Below are 23,770 nucleotides of genomic sequence, written 5' to 3'. Positions count from 1 at the left end.
TTCAGAAACTCATTCAAAAACATATTTACACTGTGAGAAACGTAAAAAATGAGAATATATGAGAATGTTGGAACCATCCACATAAATATCTTTACGAAATGTACAGCTTTGCAAAACCATGTGAAGGCGATGCATAAAGGCCACTTGCAACAATATTTTAAATATTTTCTTCTCTATTACTCACAACATAGGTTTAAAAACTATTAATTGATCCCATTTCAGAACACTGGTTTCTGTAACTAGTTTAAACATATTTGCACTGGGAGGAAATGCCCAAAACAGAATAAAGTGCAAAAAAAATCGGTAGTAATGATTATGCTGCCGCATTGTGCTGTGATTTTTTAAAATAATAATAAAAGAAGAAAAAAAAAATGTACATATATATTTTTTTAAGTGTGCCAATGATTATGCTGCCCCGTGCCAGTGGTGGCACGCGTGCCTAGGGTTGCCGACCCCTGCTATAGACAATGGTACGGACTCATAGCTATAGAGAACGGCAGATAACCAAAGTCAGCTCCCCCCAGCAGGATATCAAACCACACTAACAATACAAGCCCCGGTCACCCACCTCCCCAGTACAACCATTACTCAGCCTATTACATTCTAATGCAGTCTAATGTAGTCTAACATAGTCTAATGTAGTCTAATGCAGTCTTACATAGTCTAATGAAGTCTCATGTAGTCTAAAATAGTCGAATGATGTCTGATGCAGTCTAAACCAGTCTACTGTGGTCTATTGTAGTCTAATGTAGTCTAACACAGTCTAACAGAGCCTAATGTGGTTGAATGGAGTCTCACATAGTCTAATCCAGTCTAACATATTTTATGCAGTCTAACAGTTTATGCAGTCTAACATTGTCTAATGCAGTCTAACATAGTGTCATATAGTAATATGCAGTCTAGTGTATCCTAATATAATATTATGCAGCCTAATAATAATGTAACAAAACGGATGATGGAGGGTTAGCTGTAACGACAGCCAGACACAGACCATAGACCTCATTCCAAATATAGAAACCTTTTTATTTACACATTAGGCAAAACTATCATGCCATCTCAGATTAGTTCATCAGCATGTCCCATAACTAAATACACTTTTACAATTGCATGTTCAGTAGAAAAAAATACATCTATTTAATCAGATACAAAATGTACACTTCTCTGACCGCTGGCCATGAACATTAGAAATCATTTCTTGCATCTTCACAATTTCCATCAGGAACAATAATTCCCCACAAGGTTGTGTCAAAACGTTCAAAGAAAGATTTGAAACCCAAACATTTAGAAAAAAAAATCGACGGACACAGAGTCTCCACCGCAAATGACTTGGAAGTGTGGGAATACACAAAGTTAAGGAGCATGAACTTTGTATACATTGCGTAAAACATGTCTAATACACTGTATTATATATATATATACAATACACTATAATATATATCACTTCTAGTGTATTATATATAACACACTATATTATATATATATATATATATATATATATATATATTAAACCACTATAATTATATATCTATAGATATAGATATATACAGGGTGCGATTTGTGAAAAAACCAGAGGGGGGGATAATTTTGAGAAACATTTTAAAATGTTTCAAAATGAAGACGGACCCTGTGTATTTTGGTTGTTATTTATTACGATGTAATGGTGAAAATACTTTGGGTGGGGGGGATAATTTTTATCCCCACCGAGGATAAAAATAATTCAGCAGAGGGTAGGACGTGTAAACCAGAGGGGGGGATAATCCCCACCGGCAAATCGCACCCTGGATATATACACATACATATCTAGACCCCCAGGCTTTAGGTTTTGAAATGTTATCCTACATCGTTGCGCTACTGCTTCCACACATCGTTTCACTCAACATCTGCCCCTCATCCCGATGTCCCAGTGAACATCACTGGGGATTATTCCTAGTTCACTCAGCTATTAGTAGGTCACTAAGGGATTAGTAGGGGTTAGCAGGCTAGTCGTTTGCTCTGGACTACGAATCACTAGGCAGTGTTTGTGTGTAAGACCTTTGAGATCTTTCAAACAATTTCTCCAATCAAAAATGTATCATCAAATATGTTTAGCTTATAAATCAGCTGTCAGCATACCAGCGACCCCAAATGAGGTCCCGCCCCCATGTAAATACCACACTGATACCAGCTAGCATGGCCTCGGCTAACTACCACACTGATATCAGCTAGCATGGCCTCTGCTAACTACCACACTGATACCAGCTAGCATGGCCTCGGCTAACTACCACACTGATATCAGCTAGCATGGCCTCTGCTAACTACCACACTGATATCAGCTAGCATGGCCTCGGCTAACTACCACACTGATATCAGCTAGCATGGCCTCTGCTAACTACCACACTGATATCAGCTAGCATGGCCTCGGCTAACTACCACACTGATATCAGCTAGCATGGCCTCTGCTAACTACCACACTGATATCAGCTAGCATGGCCTCTGCTAGCTACCCAACTGATATCAGCTAGTCTGGTGGCCTCTGCTAACTACCACACTGATATCAGCTTGTCTGTTGGCATCTGTAAACTACCATGCTAAAAAGCTGCAAGCATCAATGCATGAAAAGATTCATTAGATTATTCTAGGAAGACAAAGTTGGCCCCATATTAACACTTTCAATCAACATAAAACACAGGCGGTTCAGATGCTAACGTAGCTTCCATGGCAGTGTAGAAGCTAACGTAGCTTTCATACAAGCGTATACACTAATGTAGCTTCCATACCAGCATAGCCAAAGACAACCCTCTACCATGACTACATATTATTTACCCAACACAACCCTCTCTATGCATGGAAGTCGTCGCAGAACGTTTTGTGACTGACAACTGATCAAACATCACTGAAGAGGAGAGATAGTGCAAAGACCTCTTGGCCGTAAATATGGAGTTGATTATGATTCCAGTGGACAACATCAATGAACAAAAAAATAATAACATTAAAAACATTACATGAGCATACATCAAATTAACCTAAAAGACCTAACATGAGCCCTAAAGGTGCCGTAGGAAGAGATCAAAGCCGTCAGTGGTGAGTCCTTTGTTAGAAAAGGTCAAAGCCAGCTGTTAGTGAGTCAAGTGGGCCGCGAGAATATCTGTTCTGAGTCGGTCTGACCCGGTCAGCTGCCCTTAAAGGTTGAGTTGCCTCGCTTCCGTTGGCCAGCCATTGGTCCAACGAACCATCCGTCCGCTCTACCACTCCAAAGATTAGCCCTATCACAGCTCAAGCACCATCTGATTGGCCCAAACTGGTATGGTCATCCTCCTACAACCAAAGGTTCGAAGGAGGAGCACATTTCAACTTAAGCTCGCCCCTGGATCTTTTCTGACCAATCGGGACATCTCTTTCCTGATTGGTTCACTGTATCCCTCTAGCCTGTCCATCACAGGTGTGTGAAATGCAGCACTTCTTACTGGAGGAGAAACGCACTGAGGGAGGGGACGATTTTTGGTTGTTTAGTTTCAAAATCTGGCTCTCTTCTAATCTCTCTCTCTCTCTCTTTACACTGCTCAAATCTTACCTACAGCAGCTTTAAAGCAAATAATAGGAACTTTAGAGACATAACATAAATATATTAGACAAATAAAACCCTACTGATGACTAAACTCCTACACATGTTAGACATGTCGTACACAAGTTAGACACGTAATACACATGTTAGACATGTGATAAAGATGTTAGACATGTAGTACACATGTTAGACATGTAATACACATGTAAGACATGTGATACAGATGTTAGACATGTAGTACACATGTTAGACACGTAATACACATGTTAGACATGTGATAAAGATGTTAGACATGTAGTACACATGTTAGACACGTAATACACATGTTAGACATGTGATAAAGATGTTAGACATGTAGTACACATGTTAGACATGTAATACACATGTAAGACATGTGATACAGATGTAAGACATGTAGTACACATGTTAGACATGTAATACACGTTAGACATGTGATACAGATGTTAGACATGTAGTACAAATGTGATATGTAGTACACACGTTAGACATGTAATACTTCGACATGTAACACAGATATAAGACGTGAACAGACCACTTGTTTTAAAAGAGGGCAGAACTTAACTTTGAAAGGAAGGACAACGTTGCGGTCGGACTCTAAACTAGTCGATGTATGGAATTGTGTCTCAAAGACAATATTCTATAGCAAATATTCAAACTTCCCAAAGAGACCTCCCGCTGAGCGGTCAGGGCTGGAGCTCGGGTCGAGATCAAGGCACTGCGTTTAGCTTGTGGTCACAAGTCCTTTCTGCTCTACGAACTACCTCATATTAACATGATGTCATCGTAATTTAAAGTGTCGTAAGCACTGTGTTTTGACATGACGTGACGTTTTCGATTTAACATGAATGATACCATATTCACATGACGTCATGATCATTTAAACGTGATGCGATCACATCGTTTTACCTTGTCGTCATTTCAACATGATGTCGTCGCATCATTTCAACATGATGTCGTCACATCATTTCAACATGATGTCGTCACATCATTTCAACATGATGTCGTCACATCATTTCAACATGATATTATTTCAACATGATGTCGTCACATCATTTCAACATGATATCATTTCAACATGATGTCGTCACATCATTTCAACATGATGTCATCCTTATTTACATCAATGCCAATTTATCCCCATCCTCATTTAGCCCTAACCCCCCCCCCGTATACGACATCATCAGCGAGCAGCCTGACAGACTGTCCCTGTTCTTGTGTGGAGCTCTAGCGTGTGTGTATGTGGCCTTGAGCGTGTGTGTGTGTGTGTGTGCATATTCATATGTGTGTCCTCACTGTGTCTGCAAGTCTTTGCTGAATCAGTCTGACTCGCTCCTCTCATGGGTGTCAGGATGTATTTAACTCAGAGAGAGAGAGGGAGAGGGAGAGGGGGAGAGAGAGAGAGAGAGAGAGAGAGAGAGAGAGAGAGAGAGAGAGAGAGAGAGAGAGAGAGAGAGAGCGAGAGAGAGCGAGAGAGAGAGCGAGAGAGAGCGAGAGAGAGAGCAGTGAAGACTTTTGTTCTCAGTACAGTAATCCAGTCGTTGATCATCTTAATCTTCCAGTAAGGGTTTAGGATCCTCCCCATTGATCCAACTGGTAATCCATTGGTTGATGGATTCTATTTTAGACTCTGTTCTCTAACCAGGGTGTGTATTATAACGTGTGATCTGTAGGGTGCACATCATAAAGTCTGCTCTACGCGTTGGTCGAAGACCAGAATGTGTGATGCTTGAGGAGGTTCCAGACTGTAGTCTGTAGCAGGGCCAGGTCCCGGTCCGGTGGGGCCCTAAACCGGTCCCAGGTTGAAGTGGTCCAGCACCGTGGCGTTGGTCTTCTCAAACAGCCACTGCTGGCTGGGGGAGGAGGGTTTACAGGTGCTCATGAAGACGCGGTGCTCCGACGGACTGCTGTCGATACAGCTGTTGCTGACCGGGTGGTACAGACTCCGGTCCTGAAACCATGGAAACCACAGCCACGGTTACCCCCCTGCAGCTCTGCACTCCCTCATCTGTCCAACCATGCATCCATGCATCTACGCATTCATATATATAGACAGTATGTACACATATACAACTATGCATTCATATATATATAGACAGTACAGTATGTGCATCCATACATCTACACATTCATATAGATAGACAGTACAGTATATACATGTACATGTTGCTGGTACCTTGCGGTAGTCACTATAACCTGTATGTTGCTGGTACCTTGCGGTGGCCACTATAACCTGCATGTTGCTGGTACCTTGCGGTAGCCACTATAACCTGTATGTTGCTGGTTCCTTGGGGTGGCCACTGTAACCTGTATGTTGCTGGTACCTTGCGGTAGCCACTGTAACCTGTATGTTGCTGGTACCTTGCGGTAGCCACTGTAACCTGTATGTTGCTGGTACCTTGCGGTAGCCACTATAACCTGTATGTTGCTGGTACCTTGCGGTAGCCACTATAACCTGCATGTTGCTGGTACCTTGCGGTAGCCACTATAACCTGTATGTTGCTGGTACCTTGCGGTAGCCACTATAACCTGTATGTTGCTGGTACCTTACGGTAGCCACTAGAACCTGTATGTTGCTGGTACCTTGCGGTAGCCACTGTAACCTGTATGTTGCTGGGACCTTGCGGTAGCCACTATAACCTGTATGTTGCTGGTACCTTGCGGTGGCCACTATAACCTGTATGTTGCTGGTACCTTGCGGTGGCCACTGTAACCTGTATGTTGCTGGTACCTTGCGGTAGCCACTGTAACCTGTATGTTGCTGGTACCTTGCGGTAGCCACTGTAACCTGTATGTTGCTGAGACCTTGCGGTAGCCACTATAACCTGTATGTTGCTGGTACCTTGCGGTAGCCACTATAACCTGTATGTTGCTGGTACCTTGCGGTAGCCACTATAACCTGTATGTTGCTGGTACCTAGCGGTAGCCACTAGAACCTGTATGTTGCTGGTACCTTGCGGTAGCCACTGTAACCTGTATGTTGCTGGTACCTTGCGGTAGCCACTGTAACCTGTATGTTGCTGGTACCTTGCGGTAGCCACTGTAACCTGTATGTTGCTGGTACCTTGCGGTGGCCACTGTAACCTGTATGTTGCTGGTACCTTGCGGTGGCCACTGTAACCTGTATGTTGCTGGGACCTTGCGGTAGCCACTATAACCTGTATGTTGCTGGTACCTTGCGGTAGCCACTATAACCTGTATGTTGCTGGTACCTTGCGGTAGCCACTGTAACCTGTATGTTGCTGGTACCTTGCGGTAGCCACTATAACCTGTATGTTGCTGGTACCTTGCGGTAGCCACTATAACCTGTATGTTAGTGGTACCTTGGGGTGGCCACTATAACCTGTATTTTGCTGGTACCTTGCGGTAGCGCCACAGCTGGTTCCCCCTCATGCCGTGACAGTTGTACAGCGTGACGGGGCTGCTATGGGACACGGCGTCGAAGCACACCTTCTTGCTGTGGATCGGGTCGCCAACCCGGATGTCCTCCCTCCAGCCCAGGGTGAACACCTTTCACACACACACATTAACATATACACACATTAAAACACACACACATTAACATAAACAAACACATTAACACACACACAGAAACATGAATTAACACAAATTTACATTAACATAAAAATGCATTAACACATACAGACATTAACATAAACAAACACATTAACACACACTCACATTAACATATACACACATTAACACAAACACACACACATTAACATTAACATAAACATTAACACACACACACACACATGCGTTAACACACAAACACACACACACAGATATTAACACATAAACGTACACACACACATTGAAACACACACACACACACAAGTTAACAACCATTCCAAAACACACTCAAACATTCGTTTTTATTATGTACACACACACAAGTAAAGACACGTACATTAACACACACACTCACCTGTCCGTGGCCCCAGCTGATGTCGCCCCTCCCCTTCAGACAGCCCTCCAGGCGGATGGGACTCCCGGAGGAGAGGTGTTTACTCTCCAGACACATCCCGCTGGCCGCATTACGGATCTACGCACAATACATCTACATCTGTACACTACATAGATATAACACACGTAGATCTAGATCTGTACACTACATAGATATAACACACGTAGATCTAGATCTGTAAAAAACATAGATATAACACACGCACAGCTATAGATGTACTATACATAATGCAAATGGATCTATAGATATACTATTTAATACATATAGATCTATAGATGTACACTACATAGATATAACACACACAAAGCTATAGATGTACTTGACATAATGCATAAGGATCTATAGATGTACTATATAATAAATATAGATCTATAGCTGTAAAATACATAGATATGACGAACATAGAGCTATAGATGTACTATATAATACATATAGATCTATAGCTGTAAAACACATAGATATAACACACAGAGCTACCAATGTACATCCATAGCTCTATAGTGTTAATTGTATATTGTATATGTTCTATGGTAACTTATATAAAGTGTACAGTATATGATATCTGCTGAGTGAAACTACATAGTATAAAGTATAGGCTGTCTCAAAGTGAAACGCCGTAGCCTCCAGCGCGCGGCGTACCTCTCCCCAGGCCCCGGCGGGGGGCTCCACTGGGGGGTAGTGCTTGGGCAGGTCCCAGGCCACCTGGCTCATGAACCACTTGAAGTCCTTGCAGCCCAGTCGAGCGCGCAGCTCCTTCTGCTGGCTGGTGTCGCCCGCCGACAGGTGGCGGTACTCGGGCCGCCGCTGGTAGATGAACTCGGCGTACTCGTCCATCCACACCTCCGCCACGCGCTTCAGGTTCTGCGGGTCAAGGGGTCAGGGGTCAGGGGTCAGAGGTTCCACCGCCCGGACGTCACGTCAGGGCCTGTGTGTGTGTGTGCGCGTGTGTGCGTTCGTGTGTGTGTGTGTGTGTGTGTGTGCATGAGAGATTGCGAGTATATGTGTGTGTGTATGAGAGATTGTGTGTGTCCGGTTTGTGTGTGTGTGTGTGAGAGATTGTGTGTGTGTGTGTGTGTGTGAGAGATTGTGAGTGTGTGTGTGTGTGTGTGTGTGTGTGTGTGTGTGTGTGTGTGTGTGTGTGTGTGTGTGTGTGTGTGTGTGTGTGTTACCCTGGCAAGGCTGACTCCTCCCGGGACCTTATAAGGAACGTACTTCCTGTAGATGTGACCCACTCTGGAGCACGGGATGTCCTCCATCAGCCCCCCGCACATCCACACCTGGGAGCACAAGAACACAGAACCCTTTAGAACCCTGGTTAGAACACAGAACCCTGTTTAGAACCCAGAACCCTTTAGAACCCTGGTTAGAACCCAGAACCCTGTTTAGAACACAGAACCCTTTAGAACCCAGAACCCTGTTTAGAACACAGAACCCTTTAGAACCCAGAACCCTGTTTAGAACACAGAACCCTTTAGAACCCTGGTAAGAACCCAGAACCCTTTAGAACCCCGTTAAGAACCCCGAAACCTGTTTAGAACCCAGAACCCTGTTTAGAACCCAGAACCCTGTTTAGAACCCAGAACCCTGTTTAGAACCCAGAACCCTTTAGGACCCTGAATAGAACACAAACCCCTTTAGAACACATAACCCTTTAGAACACATAACCCTGTTTTGAACTCGAATGCCTTTAGAACCAAGAACCCTTTAGAACACAGAACCCTTTAGAACCCTTTAGACATGCAGTGTTGAGATATGAAGACTGATCACATGACTGATGAGTGTTCACCTTGAAGGAGATCTCATACTGCTCCCCCCCCCAGATCTCCAGACCCGTGTCATATCCTCCCAGCTCCCAGAACCACTTCCTGTCCACCGCAAACAGACCTCCTGCCATCACAGGTGACCTGGGAACACACACACACACACACACACACACACACACAGCTATTATTTTATTGCAATTGGATCCGATTTGTTGTTGCCCTTAATATATTAATAAATAAATGAATGTATACATTTTTTATTTTATTTATATATATTATTATTTCTTTATTTATATTATTATTATTATTTTTACAAAAAAATAATAATATACATAAATAAAAAATATATATATATAACTAAATAAATATACATAGTATTGGTAAATGTATAGCAATACTGGTACTGACTGGAAGGGCTCCTGGTTCTGCAGCCCCGGGGGGATGGTGTGTATATATTTATCTTTATATAGTATAGGTATATGTTAGGTAGTACTGACTGGAAGGATGGGGTGTATATATTTATCTTTATATAGTACAGGTATATGTTAGGTGGTACTGACTGGAAGGATGGGGTGTATATATTTATCTTTATATAGTACAGGTATATGTTAGGTGGTACTGACCGCTCGGGTGGGGTGGTATACATTTATCTTTATATAGTACAGGTATGTGTGTACTGGTACTGACTGGAAGGGCTCACTGGGGTCCTGGTTCTGCAGCTCGGCGGGAATGGGGATACGTTTGTAGAACATCTCCCAGTCGAAGGCGCCCCTCATGGCGTCGCCCGCCTGCGTCTCGTAGCCGAAGTTGTCGTGGTCGATCACGTCGATCATGGGACACACGATGGCCCTGCGGTTCTGAGCGATGCGGTCTGCGGGACCACGCAAGTACAAGTACACAGAGAGAACATACTACAGCTTAGGCCCAATGCGTACAAGAACACAGAGAATAAACGCTACAGCTTCCGGCCCAATGCATACAAGTACACAGAGAGTACACGCTAAGGGGTCAGAAGTATACTAAATGTACATTTAGTATATTTAGTGTGTCTCTGGTAGTATGTCGTGTATATTTAATGTGCATTTGGTAGTTTTTAGTGTATCTCTGGTAGTATGTAGTATATGTAGAGTTTGTATTTAGTGTGTCTGGTATTATATATAATATATATAGTGTATTTGGTAGTATTTGGTGAATATTTAGTGTGTACTGGTAGTATTTGGTGTATATTCAGTGTGTACTGGTAGTATTTGGTGTATATTTAGTGTGTACTGGTAGTATTTGGTGTATATTTAGTGTGTACTGGTAGTATTTGGTGTATATTTAATGTGTACTGGTAGTATTTGGTGTATATTTAGTGTGTACTGGTAGTATTTGGTGTATATTTAGTGTGTACTGGTAGTATTTGGTGTATATTTAGTGTGTACTGGTAGGATTTGGTGTATATTTAGTGTGTACTGGTAGGATTTGGAGTATATTTACCCAGTAAGGGGGGCAGCCAGTTGACATTGGCCTCACAGTGGGAGTCGAGGAAAGTGATGACCTCACCCGTTGCTGCCGCCGCCCCCAGGAGGCGTGTCCTAATAAGCCCCTCCCTCTTCTTATTCCGCAAAATCCGAACCTTCGGGAGACGAGCCATGTACTCCTCTAACGCTGCCTTCAGGTGCTCTGACAGACAGACAGGCAGACAGGCAGACGGGAAGAAAGACAGACAGGCCGACAGACAGACAGAGAGGCAGACAGAAGGGAAGACAGGCAGACAGGGAGGCAGACAGACAGACAGACAGACAGACCGACGGTTTAATTCAACCATAAACATCTCTATTCGTAGTTTCTGTATAACTACAGGTGTGTTAACTACAGCTGTGTTAATTACAGATGTTTTAACTACAGGTGTGTTTTAATTGAGGTGTTTTAACTACAGGTGTGTTAACTTCAGGTGTGTTAATTACAGATGTGTTAACTACAGGTGTGTTAACTTCAGGTGTGTAAACTATAGGTGCGTCAACTACAGGTGCGTAGACAGGTGTAATTAAACCCTAACCCTACCACCTAACCCCTATCCCATATGTGTGAATATGTATATACAGTGGGGCAAAAAAGTATTTAGTCAGCCACCAATTGTGCAAGTTCTCCCACTTAAAAAGACGAGAGAGGCCTGTAATTTTCATCATAGGTATACCTCAGCTATGAGAGACAAAATGAAAAAAAAAAATCCAGAAAATCACATTGTCTGATTTTTTAAGAATTTATTTGCAAATTATGGTGGAAAATAAGTATTTGGTCACCTACAAACCAGCAAGATTTCTGGCTGTGACAGACCTGTAACTTCTTCTTTAAGAGGCTCCTCTGTCCCCCACTTGTTACCTGTATTAATGGCACCTGATTGAACTCCTTATCAGTATAAAAGACACCTGTCCACAACCTCAAACAGTCATACTCCAAACTCCACTATGGCCAAGACCAAAGAGCTGTCAAAGGACACCAGAAACACAATTGTAGACCTGCACCAGGCTGGGAAGTCTGAATCTGCAATAGGTAAGCAGCTTGGTGTGAAGAAATCAACTGTGGGAGCAATTATTAGGAAATGGAATACATACAAGACCACTGATAATCTCCCTCGATCTGGGGCTCCACGCAAGATCTCACCCTGTGGGGTCAAAATGATCACAAGAACGGTGAACAAAAATCCCAGAACCACACGGGGGGACCTAGTTAATGACCTCCAGAGAGCTGGGACCAAAGTAACAAAGGCTACCATCACTAACACACTACGCCGCCAGGGACTCAAATCCTGCAGTGCCAGACGTGTCCCCCTGCTAAAGCCAGTGCATGTCCGGGCCCGTTTGAAGTTTGCTAGAGAGCATTTGGATGATCCAGAACAGGATTGGGAGAATGTCATATGGTCAGATGAAACCAAAATAGAACTTTTTGGTAAAAACTCAACTCGTCGTGTTTGGAGGAGAAAGAATGCTGAGTCTCATCCAAAGAACACCATACCTACAGTGAAGCATGGGGGTGGAAACATCATGCTTTGGGGCTGTTTTTCTGCCAAGGGACCAGGACGTCTGATCCGTGTGACGGAAAGAATGAATGGGGCCATGTATCGTGAGATTTTGAGTGAAAACCTCCTTCCATCAGCAAGGGCACTGAAGATGAAACGTGGCTGGGTCTTTCAGCATGACAATGACCCCAAACACACCGCCCGGGCAACGAAGGAGTGGCTTCGTAAGAAGCATTTCAAGGTCTTGGAGTGGCCTAGCCAGTCTCCAGATCTCAACCCCATAGAAAATCTTTGGAGGGAGTTGAAAGTCCGTGTTGCCCAGCGAAGGCCTAAAAACATCACTGCTCTAGAGGAGATCTGCATGGAGGAATGGGCCAAAATACCAGCAGCAGTGTGTGAAAACCTTATAAAGACTTACAGAAAACGTTTGACCTCTGTCATTGCCAACAAAGGGCATGTAATAAAGTATTGAGATGACCTTTTGTTATTGACCAAATACTTATTTTCCACCATAATTTGCAAATAAATTCTTTAAAAATCAGACAATGTGATTTTCGAGATTTTTTTTTTTTCATTTTGTCTCTCATAGCTGAGGTAAACCTATGATGAAAATTACAGGCCTCTCTCATCTTTTTAAGTGGGAGAACTTGCACAATTGGTGGCTGACTAAATACTTTTTTGCCCCACTGTATGTATGTACTTGTGTGTATGTGCTGCAGTCGTCCACCAGGATGTGTGTGTTTGTGTGTGTGTGTGTGTGTGTGTGTGTGTGTGTGTGTGTCTGTGAGGGTGGTACCCTTGTCGCTGTAGTCGTCCACCAGGATGACCTCGGCGAGGAGCTGGGGGGGGGAGCGGTGCAGCACGCTGTGGACGGTGCGGAGCAGAGAGGACCAGCCCTCGTTGTGGAACGGGATGATGATGGTGGTGTTGGGCAGACGGGACGAGTACAGCTTACTCTTACAGCTGGGGAGAGAGAGAGAGAGAGAGAGAGAGAGGGAGAGAGGGAGAGAGACAGAGAGGAGAGAGAGAGAGGAGAGAGAGAGAGGAGAGAGAGAGAGAGGAGAGAGAGAGAGGAGAGAGAGAGAGGGAGAGAGACAGAGAGACAGAGAGAGAGAGGAGAGTGAGAGAGAGAGAGAGAGAGAGAGAGAGACAGAGAGAGAGACAGAGAGAGAGGAGAGAGAGAGAGAGGAGAGAGAGAGAGGAGAGAGAGAGAGACAGAGAGAGACAGAGAGAGAGGAGAGAGAGAGAGGAGAGAGAGAGAAACAGAGAGAGAGACAGAGAGAGAGGAGAGAGAGAGAGAGAGGAGAGAGAGAGGGAGAGAGACAGAGAGACAGAGAGAGAGAGGAGAGAGAGAGAGAGAGGAGAGAGAGAGAGACAGAGAGAGACAGAGAGAGAGGAGAGAGAGAGAGGAGAGAGAGAGAAACAGAGAGAGAGACAGAGAGAGAGGAGAGAGAGAGAGAGAGGAGAGAGAGAGAGGGGGAGAGAGAGAGAGAGAGACAGACAGAGAGAGAGGAGAGAGAGAGAGAGAGGAGAGAGAGAGAGGGGGAGAGAGAGAGAGAGAGAGGGAGAGAGAGAGAGAGGAGAGAGAGAGAGGAGAGAGAGAGAGGGGGAGAGAGAGAGAGAGAGAGAGAGCAAGAGAGAGAGAGAGAGAGCGACAGAGAGAGAGAGACATGTTGCTAGGCAACCGTGTACACACAAACTCCCATCCCTCAGTGGTTTGGTCTCTCATATCTTTTAGTTAAAATACAAGAAACATTTAGGGATGGTTTTCTAGTGTTTCTGCTGGGATGGGGTGATTGAGGGATGGTTTTGTTTGAGGTTGCGGTGCGTGTGTGCGTCCGTACGTGTGCGGTCCATGTGCTTGTATGTGTGTGCGTGCGTTACTTGGGGTGTCGGATGTCCGGCAGGGAGCGGTTGAGGGAGATGCGGTCCGAGACGAAGATGTTGAAGCCGTTCTCTCGGTAGGCCTGGTCCACCCGGTCGGCGTCCGTCAGGGGGAACGCCTTCCCCTGCTCGCCGTTACCTGCAGTACATTACGGATACATACATTATGTACTCCGTTATTGTATATCTGGTCATATATCTGTCCTGTACGTTACATAAAGTGCACTCCTAACTCATGCCATTAGTAGTCACCATAACATGTTTCCCCATAACATGAGTCACCATAACATGAGCCACCATAACATGAGTCACCATAACTTGAGCCACCATAACATGAGCCACCATAACATGAGTCACCATAACATGAGTCACCATAACATGAATCACCATAACATGAGCCACCATAACATGAGCCACCATAACATGAGCCACCATAACATGAGTCAGCATAACTTGAGCCACCATAACATGAGTCACCATAACATGAGCCACCATAACATGAGCCACCATAACATGAGCCACCATAACTTGAGCCACCATAACATGAGCCCCCATAACATGAGTCCCCATAACATGAGTCCCCATAACTCGAGCCCCCATAACTCGAGCCACCATAACATGAGTCCCCATAACTTGAGCCACCATAACATGAGCCACCATAACATGAGCCACCATAACATGAGCCACCATAACATGAGCCACCATAACATGAGTCACCATAACATGAGCCACCATAACATGAGCCACCATAACTTGAGCCACCATAACTTGAGTCACCATAACATGAGCCACCATAACATGAGCCACCATAACATGAGTCACCATGAGCCCAATGGTGACGCCAGTCTGATACGCAAGAATGGAAATGCTAAATGTACCCTCAGCATGTGTTTATTCTGCTGTGTGTGTGTGTCTGTGTGTAAAGGTCTGTGAACCAGAGTGTGTGTGTTTGTGTGTGTGTGTCTCTACCAGACTGTGTGTGTGTTTACCAGAACAGGTGTGTGTTTGTGTGTGTACCAGTACGTGTACCAGTGTGTGTGTGCGTGTGTGTGTAACAGAGCGTGCACATGTGTGTGTGTGTGTACCAGTACGTGTACCAGTGTGTGTGTGTGTGTGTGTGTAACAGAGCGTGCACGTGTGTGTGTGTGTGTGTGCGCATGTGTGTGTAACAGAGCGTGTGTGTTTTTGTGTGTGTGTGTGTGTGTACCAGTGTGTGTGTAACGTAGTGTGTGTGTTTGTATGTGTGCGTGTGTGTGCGTGTACCCGAGCGCGCAGCATCACTTCTGATGGTGTTGTAGTCGTGCCAGTCTCTCCGCCGCACGCTGTCCTGCGCCTCCACTGGACCCCCGCGGTTCACCACCTGCAACACACACGCTGGGCTTAGCACACACACACTTAACACACACACTTAACAAACACACACACCACGCTTAGCACACACACCAAACACTTAACACACACACACACATTTAGCAGACTTAACACAAACACACCACGCTTAGCACACACACACACACACACACACACACACACACACACACACACACTTAGCAGAGACTTGACTCACGCACAAAACACGCTCAACACAAACACACCCACACAAATGCACAAACACACCATGCTTCCCATACGCTTAAAACACACACACACACACACCACAATGCTTATTATCATACATTTAACCCCCCCAGACAGACACACACACACACACACCATGCTAAACACAAACACACACACAACCGTCTTAGAACTTGCCAAACACACACACAGTATGTTTTAAATAGGCTTGAATAAAAGCAGAAGGCGGACACGTTGGAACCACAACATCACTTGCTGAATTGTTGAATATGATAAACACACTTCCTGTTCCTCTATCCTCCGGTAGCACCTGGGGGCCCAGTTCAACCCCTTCAAACCGCCCACTGGCTGCTGGGAGAGCAGCTTTGAACCCTGCTCTCTCCTCACCAGGCGCTGGGTTGGAGTTAATGACATCATTCAAACAGAAATAAACCCTAAACCACTGGCTGGGGGGGGGGGCAGTGGTGGATTACAGCATCATGACCTCATCCCTCTGCCCCAGATGCTGCTGGGTAATCTGCTGAAAGCCAGATTAAGGAGGAGGAGGAGGTCAGCGACACTTCACGTCACTATAGCAACCACGCTTTCCTATGGCAACCCCACCGTCACTATGGCAACCCAACTGTCCCCATAGAAAGGCAATTGTCACTATAGCAACTGCAGTGTCACTTAAGCAACCACACTGTCAACAAAACAACCCCACTGTCATTTAAACAACACTATCGCCATGACAACATCGCCATCATTATGGCCACAACACCATGTGGCTGTGAGTTTTAACTAGTGTCAACCAGGGTTAACTAGACTATCTCTGTAACCAGACCAACTAGACAGTGATAAACCCTGTGAGTGTTCACTAGTGTTAACCAGTGTTAACTAGTGTTAACTAGACTATCTCTGTAACCAGACCAACTAGACAGTGATAAACCCTGTGAGTGTTAACTAGTGTAACTAGTGTTAACTAGTGTTAACTAGACTATCTCTGTATCCAGACCAACTAGACAGTGACAAACCCTGTGAGTGTTAACTAGTGTTAACCAGTGTTAACTAGTGTTAACTAGACTATCTCTGTATCCAGACCAACTAGACAGTGACAAACCCTGTGAGTGTTAACTAGTGTTAACCAGTGTTAACTAGTGTTAACTAGACTATCTCTGTAACCAGACCAGCTAGACAGTGACAAACCCTGTGAGTGTTAACTAGTGTAACCAGTGTTAACTAGTGTTAACTAGACTATCTCTGTAACCAGACGAACTAGACAGTGACAAACCCTGTGAGTGTTAACTAGTGTAACCAGTGTTAACTAGTGCTAACCAGTGTTAACTGGGGCTAGGGGGCTCGGCCCAGCAGGAGTGGAGTCTGAAGTCTGTGTGATTGTACGCAGAATGTACAAAAAGTACACACAATCTCAATGGAAAACACACTGGTCCAAAAAAATATCAGATCACTGGACTTTACTTTTAAAATAATAATAAAACTTTTCAAAAGTTACATAATTACTACCTTCACTGACCTATTAGCCAATACTTATCTCAAGTACTCACATGTTATTATGTGCTTTATCTTTTATCTAGCTCTACCCAGAACTACGACCTCGCCTGTTAACACCTCATTGATAGTGAGACACGATATGTATGTTGTACAATATATGGATGTATATGTTACTAACGATACCATCTCAGTGGCTCACAATATATGGTGATGCATTATGTAGTTGTAGAATACATGGTGATGTATGATGACGGTGTAGAATATATGGTGATGTATGATGAAGGTGTAGAATTTATATACTTACGCATAAGGTGTAGAATACATGGTGACGTATTCGGTGTAGAATATGGTATGCTTTGTTATAGTTAGGTGAGTGCTGCATGCAGCGCTCAACTATTTGGGGGTCAAGCAGCGAAGCTGCGAGACAACCATTGTTATTCTACGTTTCCTATTATTAATATCCTGCCATGGGAGTCTATGGCAGCCCATAGAACGCCTTGGACAAAAAATTTGGCACATTGATTCAGGACATTCCCATGATCCCTCACAGCAATTTTGGCATCGCTAGATCAAAATGTCTAGCGCCACCAACAGGTCAAAGTTGGACATGCATTCATTTTTATCATTTTTGACCCATTCATCCAATTTTCCCAAACAAGATATCATTGGAATCCTTGGGCCAAGCCGAGGTCAACGCACACTTTGTTATCATTTTGCGCCATAATGGATTTTCCGCCATCTTGGTCTTTATCGAAAACCTTCAAAATGCATCTCCTATCACAATTTATTTCCAATATTCTCAAAACTTGGCACAGATGATCTACAGACCATGCTTCACAAAAGTTAAAGAATAGATTTTTCAAGTTCAAAGCCGTTTGGCCACGCAGCCAATCAAATTAGTGTTAGCCAATTTCTCAGCAGCCCTTTGACATATCATAACCAGACATGGTACAAAGACCCTTGACATCATAATGGGGACGCTCAAATTTGGTGACCTTTGACCTCTGGTGTTTTAACTCCTCTCTCTTCACAGGAGTATATTTCTAACTTATTGACAATGTCTGGTGATACTGTCAGATCAACCCATATAGCTAATAAATTATTTCTCATGGAAACATCAGAATTTGGCCGCCATGTTGAAAGTTGTCAAAATCAATAGTACATATCCACAGGCCATAAGTTCTGTACAATCTTCATAAAACTTGCCCAATATGATCTTCAGCCCAAGCTGAACAAATGCGTCAAACAGCTTTTTCAAAGTCAAAACCATTTGGCCGTGACAGCCAATCAAACTTGACGGCAAAGCCACCAAACAGGAAGTAAGCCCATTTCTCAGCAGCCCTTTGACATATCATAACCAGACTTGGTACAAAGACCCAGCTTCATGGGGACACTCATCAAATTGACGTTACCTTTGACCTAGAGGTCAAAGGTGAGGTCAAGGTGACCTTTGACCTCTAGGGGGCACTGTAATAAATTAAGATGTGTTTTAACTCCTCCTTTAACCTCAGGGGAACGTCAAACAGGAAGTGAGCTCATATCGCAGCAAGGCTTTCATGTATCCAAACCAAACTTGGCTCATAGTCATATGACTCTATCTTGATGATGGCCAAATAATTTGGCGACATTTGACCTCTAGGGGGGCATTAAAACCACAGCGAGTGTGATCATTTCTCAGTCTATCTTTTATTTTTTGATGTGAAACTTGTTGAAAGTGCTGAAGGCCGTGTGTCTGTCCAATGTCTGTCCACCAAAACCTGTTTATGGAGTCATATTCTGCTTGGCCCCCTCATTGCTATATTGTTATATGGCAATATTGTTCTTAAGTTTTATTCTTTCTTTCTTTATTATTTTCTCTTTTCCTCTTTTTATATAATAGGTAAAAACATCTAATTTGCCGAAATTGAGTGATTATTGGTTATACAATTAATAAAAATCAACGATGGGCCTCTTCATAACTAATTTATATATTTTTTGTAATTCAATGATGTAATATATATATATTTTTTTTTTACAAACCTTAATTTTTGGTGCCCTGCGTACTCTGCGTACAGGGAGCGGCGGGCCTGCCTATCTCCTTCCTCAATTTTTCACCTAGAGACTCCATTCCAATTTTAAAATGTTCATATTAGCTTTTTAAAATATTTTATACTTTTAAGATATTCTACTTTTAAAATACTATTTTTTACAATGTAAGTCAGTGGGAGGACGGCGGAGCCGTCCGCCCATTCTCTGACACTTACTACTAGACTTTGTAACTTCAATCAATCAATATTCAATAAATATTGATTGGTCAATATTTTTTCGTTAACCTTCGTTCAAAGGTTTAACAAATCTACACACTTGAAAACAGAATTTCGATTACCTTTATACTTTTTCAAAATCACAGTTTAAATTCCATGTCGGCTTGTTTTCAGTTGGTCTCATTGACTTACGCTGAGGTTAGAGCGCGAGGACGTGCAGGCAGTGTTGCCAGATTGGGCAGTTTTTCTCGCTCAATTGGACTACTTTTTACGACGTTCAGGCAGCGTTGCCAGATTGGGCTTTTAATAACGTTAGGCTGCGAAAATGAGCATTAGGCAAGTACATGCAATTTCGGCTGGTTTTAAAAAAAAACTGGCGGGATTATTATAATTCTTTCTACAAACATCAATCAATACCATACCTTTCATAAGGCATATCGTTTGTGCAGCTAGTACCACAAGTACTTCAGCTACTACTACTACTTCAGCTACTACTACTACTACTATTACTACTACAGCTAGTACCACTACTACTAGTATCTTCCAGCTTTGACCTATGCAATTTTAGCTTCCAGCTTTTGTAACAATGTATTTCAGCACTTTGCTTCTTCGGATAATTCCATTCAGCGTCTGTCAGTTTTCTGATTTCAGCTTCCAGGTTTTTTAGCAGTGCACTGCAATACATTTGACCTTTCAGATTCTTCAGTTCAATTCCTTTTACATTTCTGAATTTTTAGCAATGCTTTGCGCTTTTCATTCAGCTGTTACTTTATTTGTTTCCAGCCACTTACTTTTTTTAAATGGTGTGCATGTTTACATTGTTTATTCCATTTAGACTTTTGAACTCTGTTCAAATCCCTTCACTTGATTGAAGCCATTTAACGTTTCTTTATGTCTTAATCTATGTATGTATGTATGGCTTTATTAAAACATATTTTCAACCTCACTTTGTACTACAGCACTCACCACATTTTCTGCAGGAAATGTATTTTCTAGTTAATAATTGTATTAATAACTAGACATTTCCACATTATTATTATTAATAGTATCATAATAAAATCTGATCTGGGGTCAGGATTCAAGTTCTATTATTAATAGTAACATAATAAAATCTACCCTTGGGTTTGTTATATATTATTAATAGTATTATATAGTACTACTGGTTCCTCTCCGCAAGGGTTCGTATCTTGATGTCTGCGTGCTTGTGTCTGGAATACGGAGCAGTCGACTGCACGCGCTCAGTACGCTCCATGGCTGTGACCTATCAAGGCCTGCCTTGTCTGGAGGAAGGAGAGGAGGAGGAGGAGGAGGAGGAGGAGGTGGAGCTCAAAACAAACAGCTATTTACTCGAAGACCAACTTTTACCTACCAGGAGGTCGACTAAACCTCCTCCTCCTCCACCTTCTCCTCCTTTTTCTCCTCCTCCTCCTCCCTCACCTCCTCTTCTACCTCCTCCTCCTCCTCTAGTGATGCTACACTCGAAGGAATTTGGACAGATTCTCAGAGGATTTAATCCCATTTATTTTCCGGTCGAGGAAACTGAAGGGTTACTCAATGTTTCACAACAGGTCAAAGTTCAACACAGAAGATTATCAAGCAGGTACCAAAGCCGTGAGGTCAAGCACAGAAAAACAAAGCCCGAACCTGGAAATGATCCGCAGAGTATATAGAGTGGTAACAGGATGGATGCTGCAGAGAACTCTGCACACCGATGTCGCAATATTAGGGACGTTAAAAAGGAACATATTTATATCTGAAGCCAACTGAACCCTCACACTGAACCCTAACACTGAAGTGACTGAACCCTCAAACTGAACCCTAACACTGAACCCTAACACTGCAGTGACTAAACCCTCAAACTGAACCCTAACACTGAACCCTCACACTGAACCCTAACACTGAACCCACTAAACCCTAACACTGAACTCACTAAACCCTCACACTGAACCCTAACACTGAAGTGACTGAACCCTCACACTGAACCCTAACACTTAAGTGACTGAACCCTCAAACTGAACTCTAACACTGAACCCACTTAACCCTCACACTGAACCCTAACACTGAAGTGACTGAACCCTCAAACTGAACCCTAACACTGAACCCTCACACAGAACCCACTGAACCCTAACACTGAACCCACTAAACCCTAACACTGAACCCTCACACTGAACGCTAACATTGAATTGACTGAAGCCTCAAACTGAACCCTCACACTGAACCCACTAAACCCTCACAATGAACCCTAATACTGACTGACCAATAGGATAGGGCTATAGCTGATCATGTGACCTCCTAGTGGTGATCATGTGACCTCATACAGGTGATCATGTGACATCCTATAGCAGATCATGTGTATTATTGGCTTCATAATAATATATACCAATTTTTGAAAATATATATTAATATCATTGTAATGTAATATCTTATTTTAAATTGTCATATTATATTGGAATATAATATGTTAATATTAAATTGTCATTATATTGTATTAAATGTTCTTATATTGCAATATAATATGTTCTTATAATCTAAAATAATATGTTCATATTTTATTGTCATAAAATACTGAGAAAATGATTGATGTCCAGTAAACTCATTCTGTTGCAAGGTTCAAAGTTTAGGTCCATAATCCAGAGGAAGGGTTAGAGAGAGAGAGAGAGAGAGAGAGAGAGAGTGAGTGAGAGATCGAGGGTGTGTGTTTGTGTGTAAATAAACCTCCCCCTGAGATTAAGCTAGTGGCTAGGTGTGGTACATGTGTGAACAGACAACTATTGAGTGATTTAGAAAACGCCTTTATCCAACAGGCTGACAGCAGGTTGACGATAGACCGTACAGAGACAGGTCATTCAGGAGGATGTGGGGGTTAGACAGTACAGAGACAGGTCATTCAGGAGGATGTGGGGGTTAGACAGTACAGAGACAGGTCATTAAGGAGCAAGTAGGGGTTAGACAATACAGAGACAGGTCATTAAGGAGGATGTGGGGGTTAGAAAGTACAGAGACAGGTCATTAAGGAGCAGGTAGGGGTTAGACAATACAGAGACAGGTCATAAAGTAGCAGGTAGGGGTTAGACAGTACAGAGACAGGTCATTAAGGAGGATGTAGGGGTTAGACAATATAGAGACAGGTCATAAAGTAGCAGGTAGGGGTTAGACAATACAGAGGCAGGTCACAAAGTAGCAGGTAGGGGTTAGACAGTGCAGAGACAGGTCATTAAAGACCAGGTAGGGGTTGGACAGTACAGAGAGTACACACACACACACACACACACACACACACACACACACACACACAGACACACACCAGGCATTAGCTTAGTGTAGTTAATGTGTGGACCGCCAACACCCGACACTTTCACATCTCCCCAAAGTACGGCCCCAACTTTTTCGTTCTAGGGGAATTCCTGACCAATTCGAAGAACTTCCTGGAACAACATGACTCCGTGTGACGTGGCTCTCTCTCTCTCTCTCTCTAACCGGGCTGTCTCCGGGTCTCTATCCGGACTTTCTGGTCTCACACAGGAATGTCTCTAACCGGGCTGTCGCCTCACCTCCAAACGCAATGTGAGGTCTCTGAACGGGGCTGTCTGGTCTCTGCCCGGGGTGTCTGGTCAGTGGTCTCTAACCGGGCTGTCTGGTCCCCGAAGGGACTGTCTCTAACCGGACTGTGTCCTGGTCTCGGCTGGATAGCGGTGTCGTTGAGACCCAGACCCCCAGTGTGCACAGACCCGCCTCCCCTCCATAGCAACTGGTTGTAACGGGGGGTCTGATGGGTCTGAAGGTAGTCGTTTAAGGGGGTTATAGCAGATGAACGGCGGGTACCTGGACTTGGGGGACGCCAGCCGGTCCTTCCACGGGGTCCGTGCTGTCAAACACCCGGTCTTTATACAAGGACCAGAGACCCACGTTAGGCACGAAGAGTAGAGCCGCCACCAACAGCCCAACGATCTGCAACAGACGCTTCTCTTTCCGCCTCATGTCTCCGGCGGGGGAACCAGGAGGAGGTGGAGGAGGTGGAGGAGCCGAGAGGAGTTCAGTCTGTCGAGCAGGGTGGCAGGGCGACTGGGGAACTCCAGCAGGGCGACGGTCTAACTTCAGTCTACCGAGCAGGGCGACGGTCCTCCGGTTGTCTGCAGACACTTCCGCCACAGGAGGAGCGACGCACTGCGCCGACGCGGCGGAGTCCCTCCGTCTGCCGGAGCAGCGGCGAGTCAACAGGGGAGGTGGGGTGGCAGACGCCCCCTAAAAACAACAACTACTAAATCAAACTAACTAATCGGATAT

The 23,770-nt window shown here is 43.9% G+C and overlaps 1 protein-coding gene across 1 annotated transcript; it reads right to left on the bottom strand.

Annotated features, from left to right (window-relative positions):
• Window positions 1-1,002: 1,002 nt before the first annotated feature.
• Window positions 1,003-23,599, bottom strand: galnt10 (UDP-N-acetyl-alpha-D-galactosamine:polypeptide N-acetylgalactosaminyltransferase 10 (GalNAc-T10)). The gene is made up of 12 exons (XM_079738241.1): window positions 23,309-23,599; window positions 15,438-15,534; window positions 14,175-14,313; window positions 13,087-13,253; window positions 10,769-10,954; window positions 9,977-10,160; window positions 9,313-9,430; window positions 8,696-8,803; window positions 8,166-8,387; window positions 7,488-7,604; window positions 6,920-7,069; window positions 1,003-5,510 (listed from the first exon to the last, which is right to left on the bottom strand). Exons 1-12 carry the CDS (start codon window positions 23,462-23,464, stop codon window positions 5,346-5,348), a joined length of 1,809 nt encoding a protein of 602 aa, XP_079594367.1. The 5' UTR covers window positions 23,465-23,599; the 3' UTR covers window positions 1,003-5,345.
• Window positions 23,600-23,770: the final 171 nt, after the last annotated feature.

Source organism: Pollachius pollachius (genome assembly GCF_949987615.1).
Source record: "Pollachius pollachius genome assembly, chromosome: 6".
Taxonomy (NCBI): domain Eukaryota; kingdom Metazoa; phylum Chordata; class Actinopteri; order Gadiformes; family Gadidae; genus Pollachius; species Pollachius pollachius.
Note: the sequence above shows the minus strand (reverse complement) of the source record. Positions and strands in the feature narration are given on the sequence as shown.

Excerpts from the sequence above, each read along its gene's own strand:
- galnt10 (XM_079738241.1), bottom strand. The coding sequence starts at position 23,464 with ATGAGGCGGAAAGAGAAGCGTCTGTTGCAGATCGTTGGGCTGTTGGTG. Across the intron at positions 14,314-15,437 it reads AAGTGATGCTGCGCGCTCGG|GTAACGGCGAGCAGGGGAAG; the intron begins GTACACGCACAC and ends AATGTACTGCAG. Across the intron at positions 13,254-14,174 it reads CCGGACATCCGACACCCCAA|CTGTAAGAGTAAGCTGTACT; the intron begins GTAACGCACGCA and ends CTCTCTCCCCAG.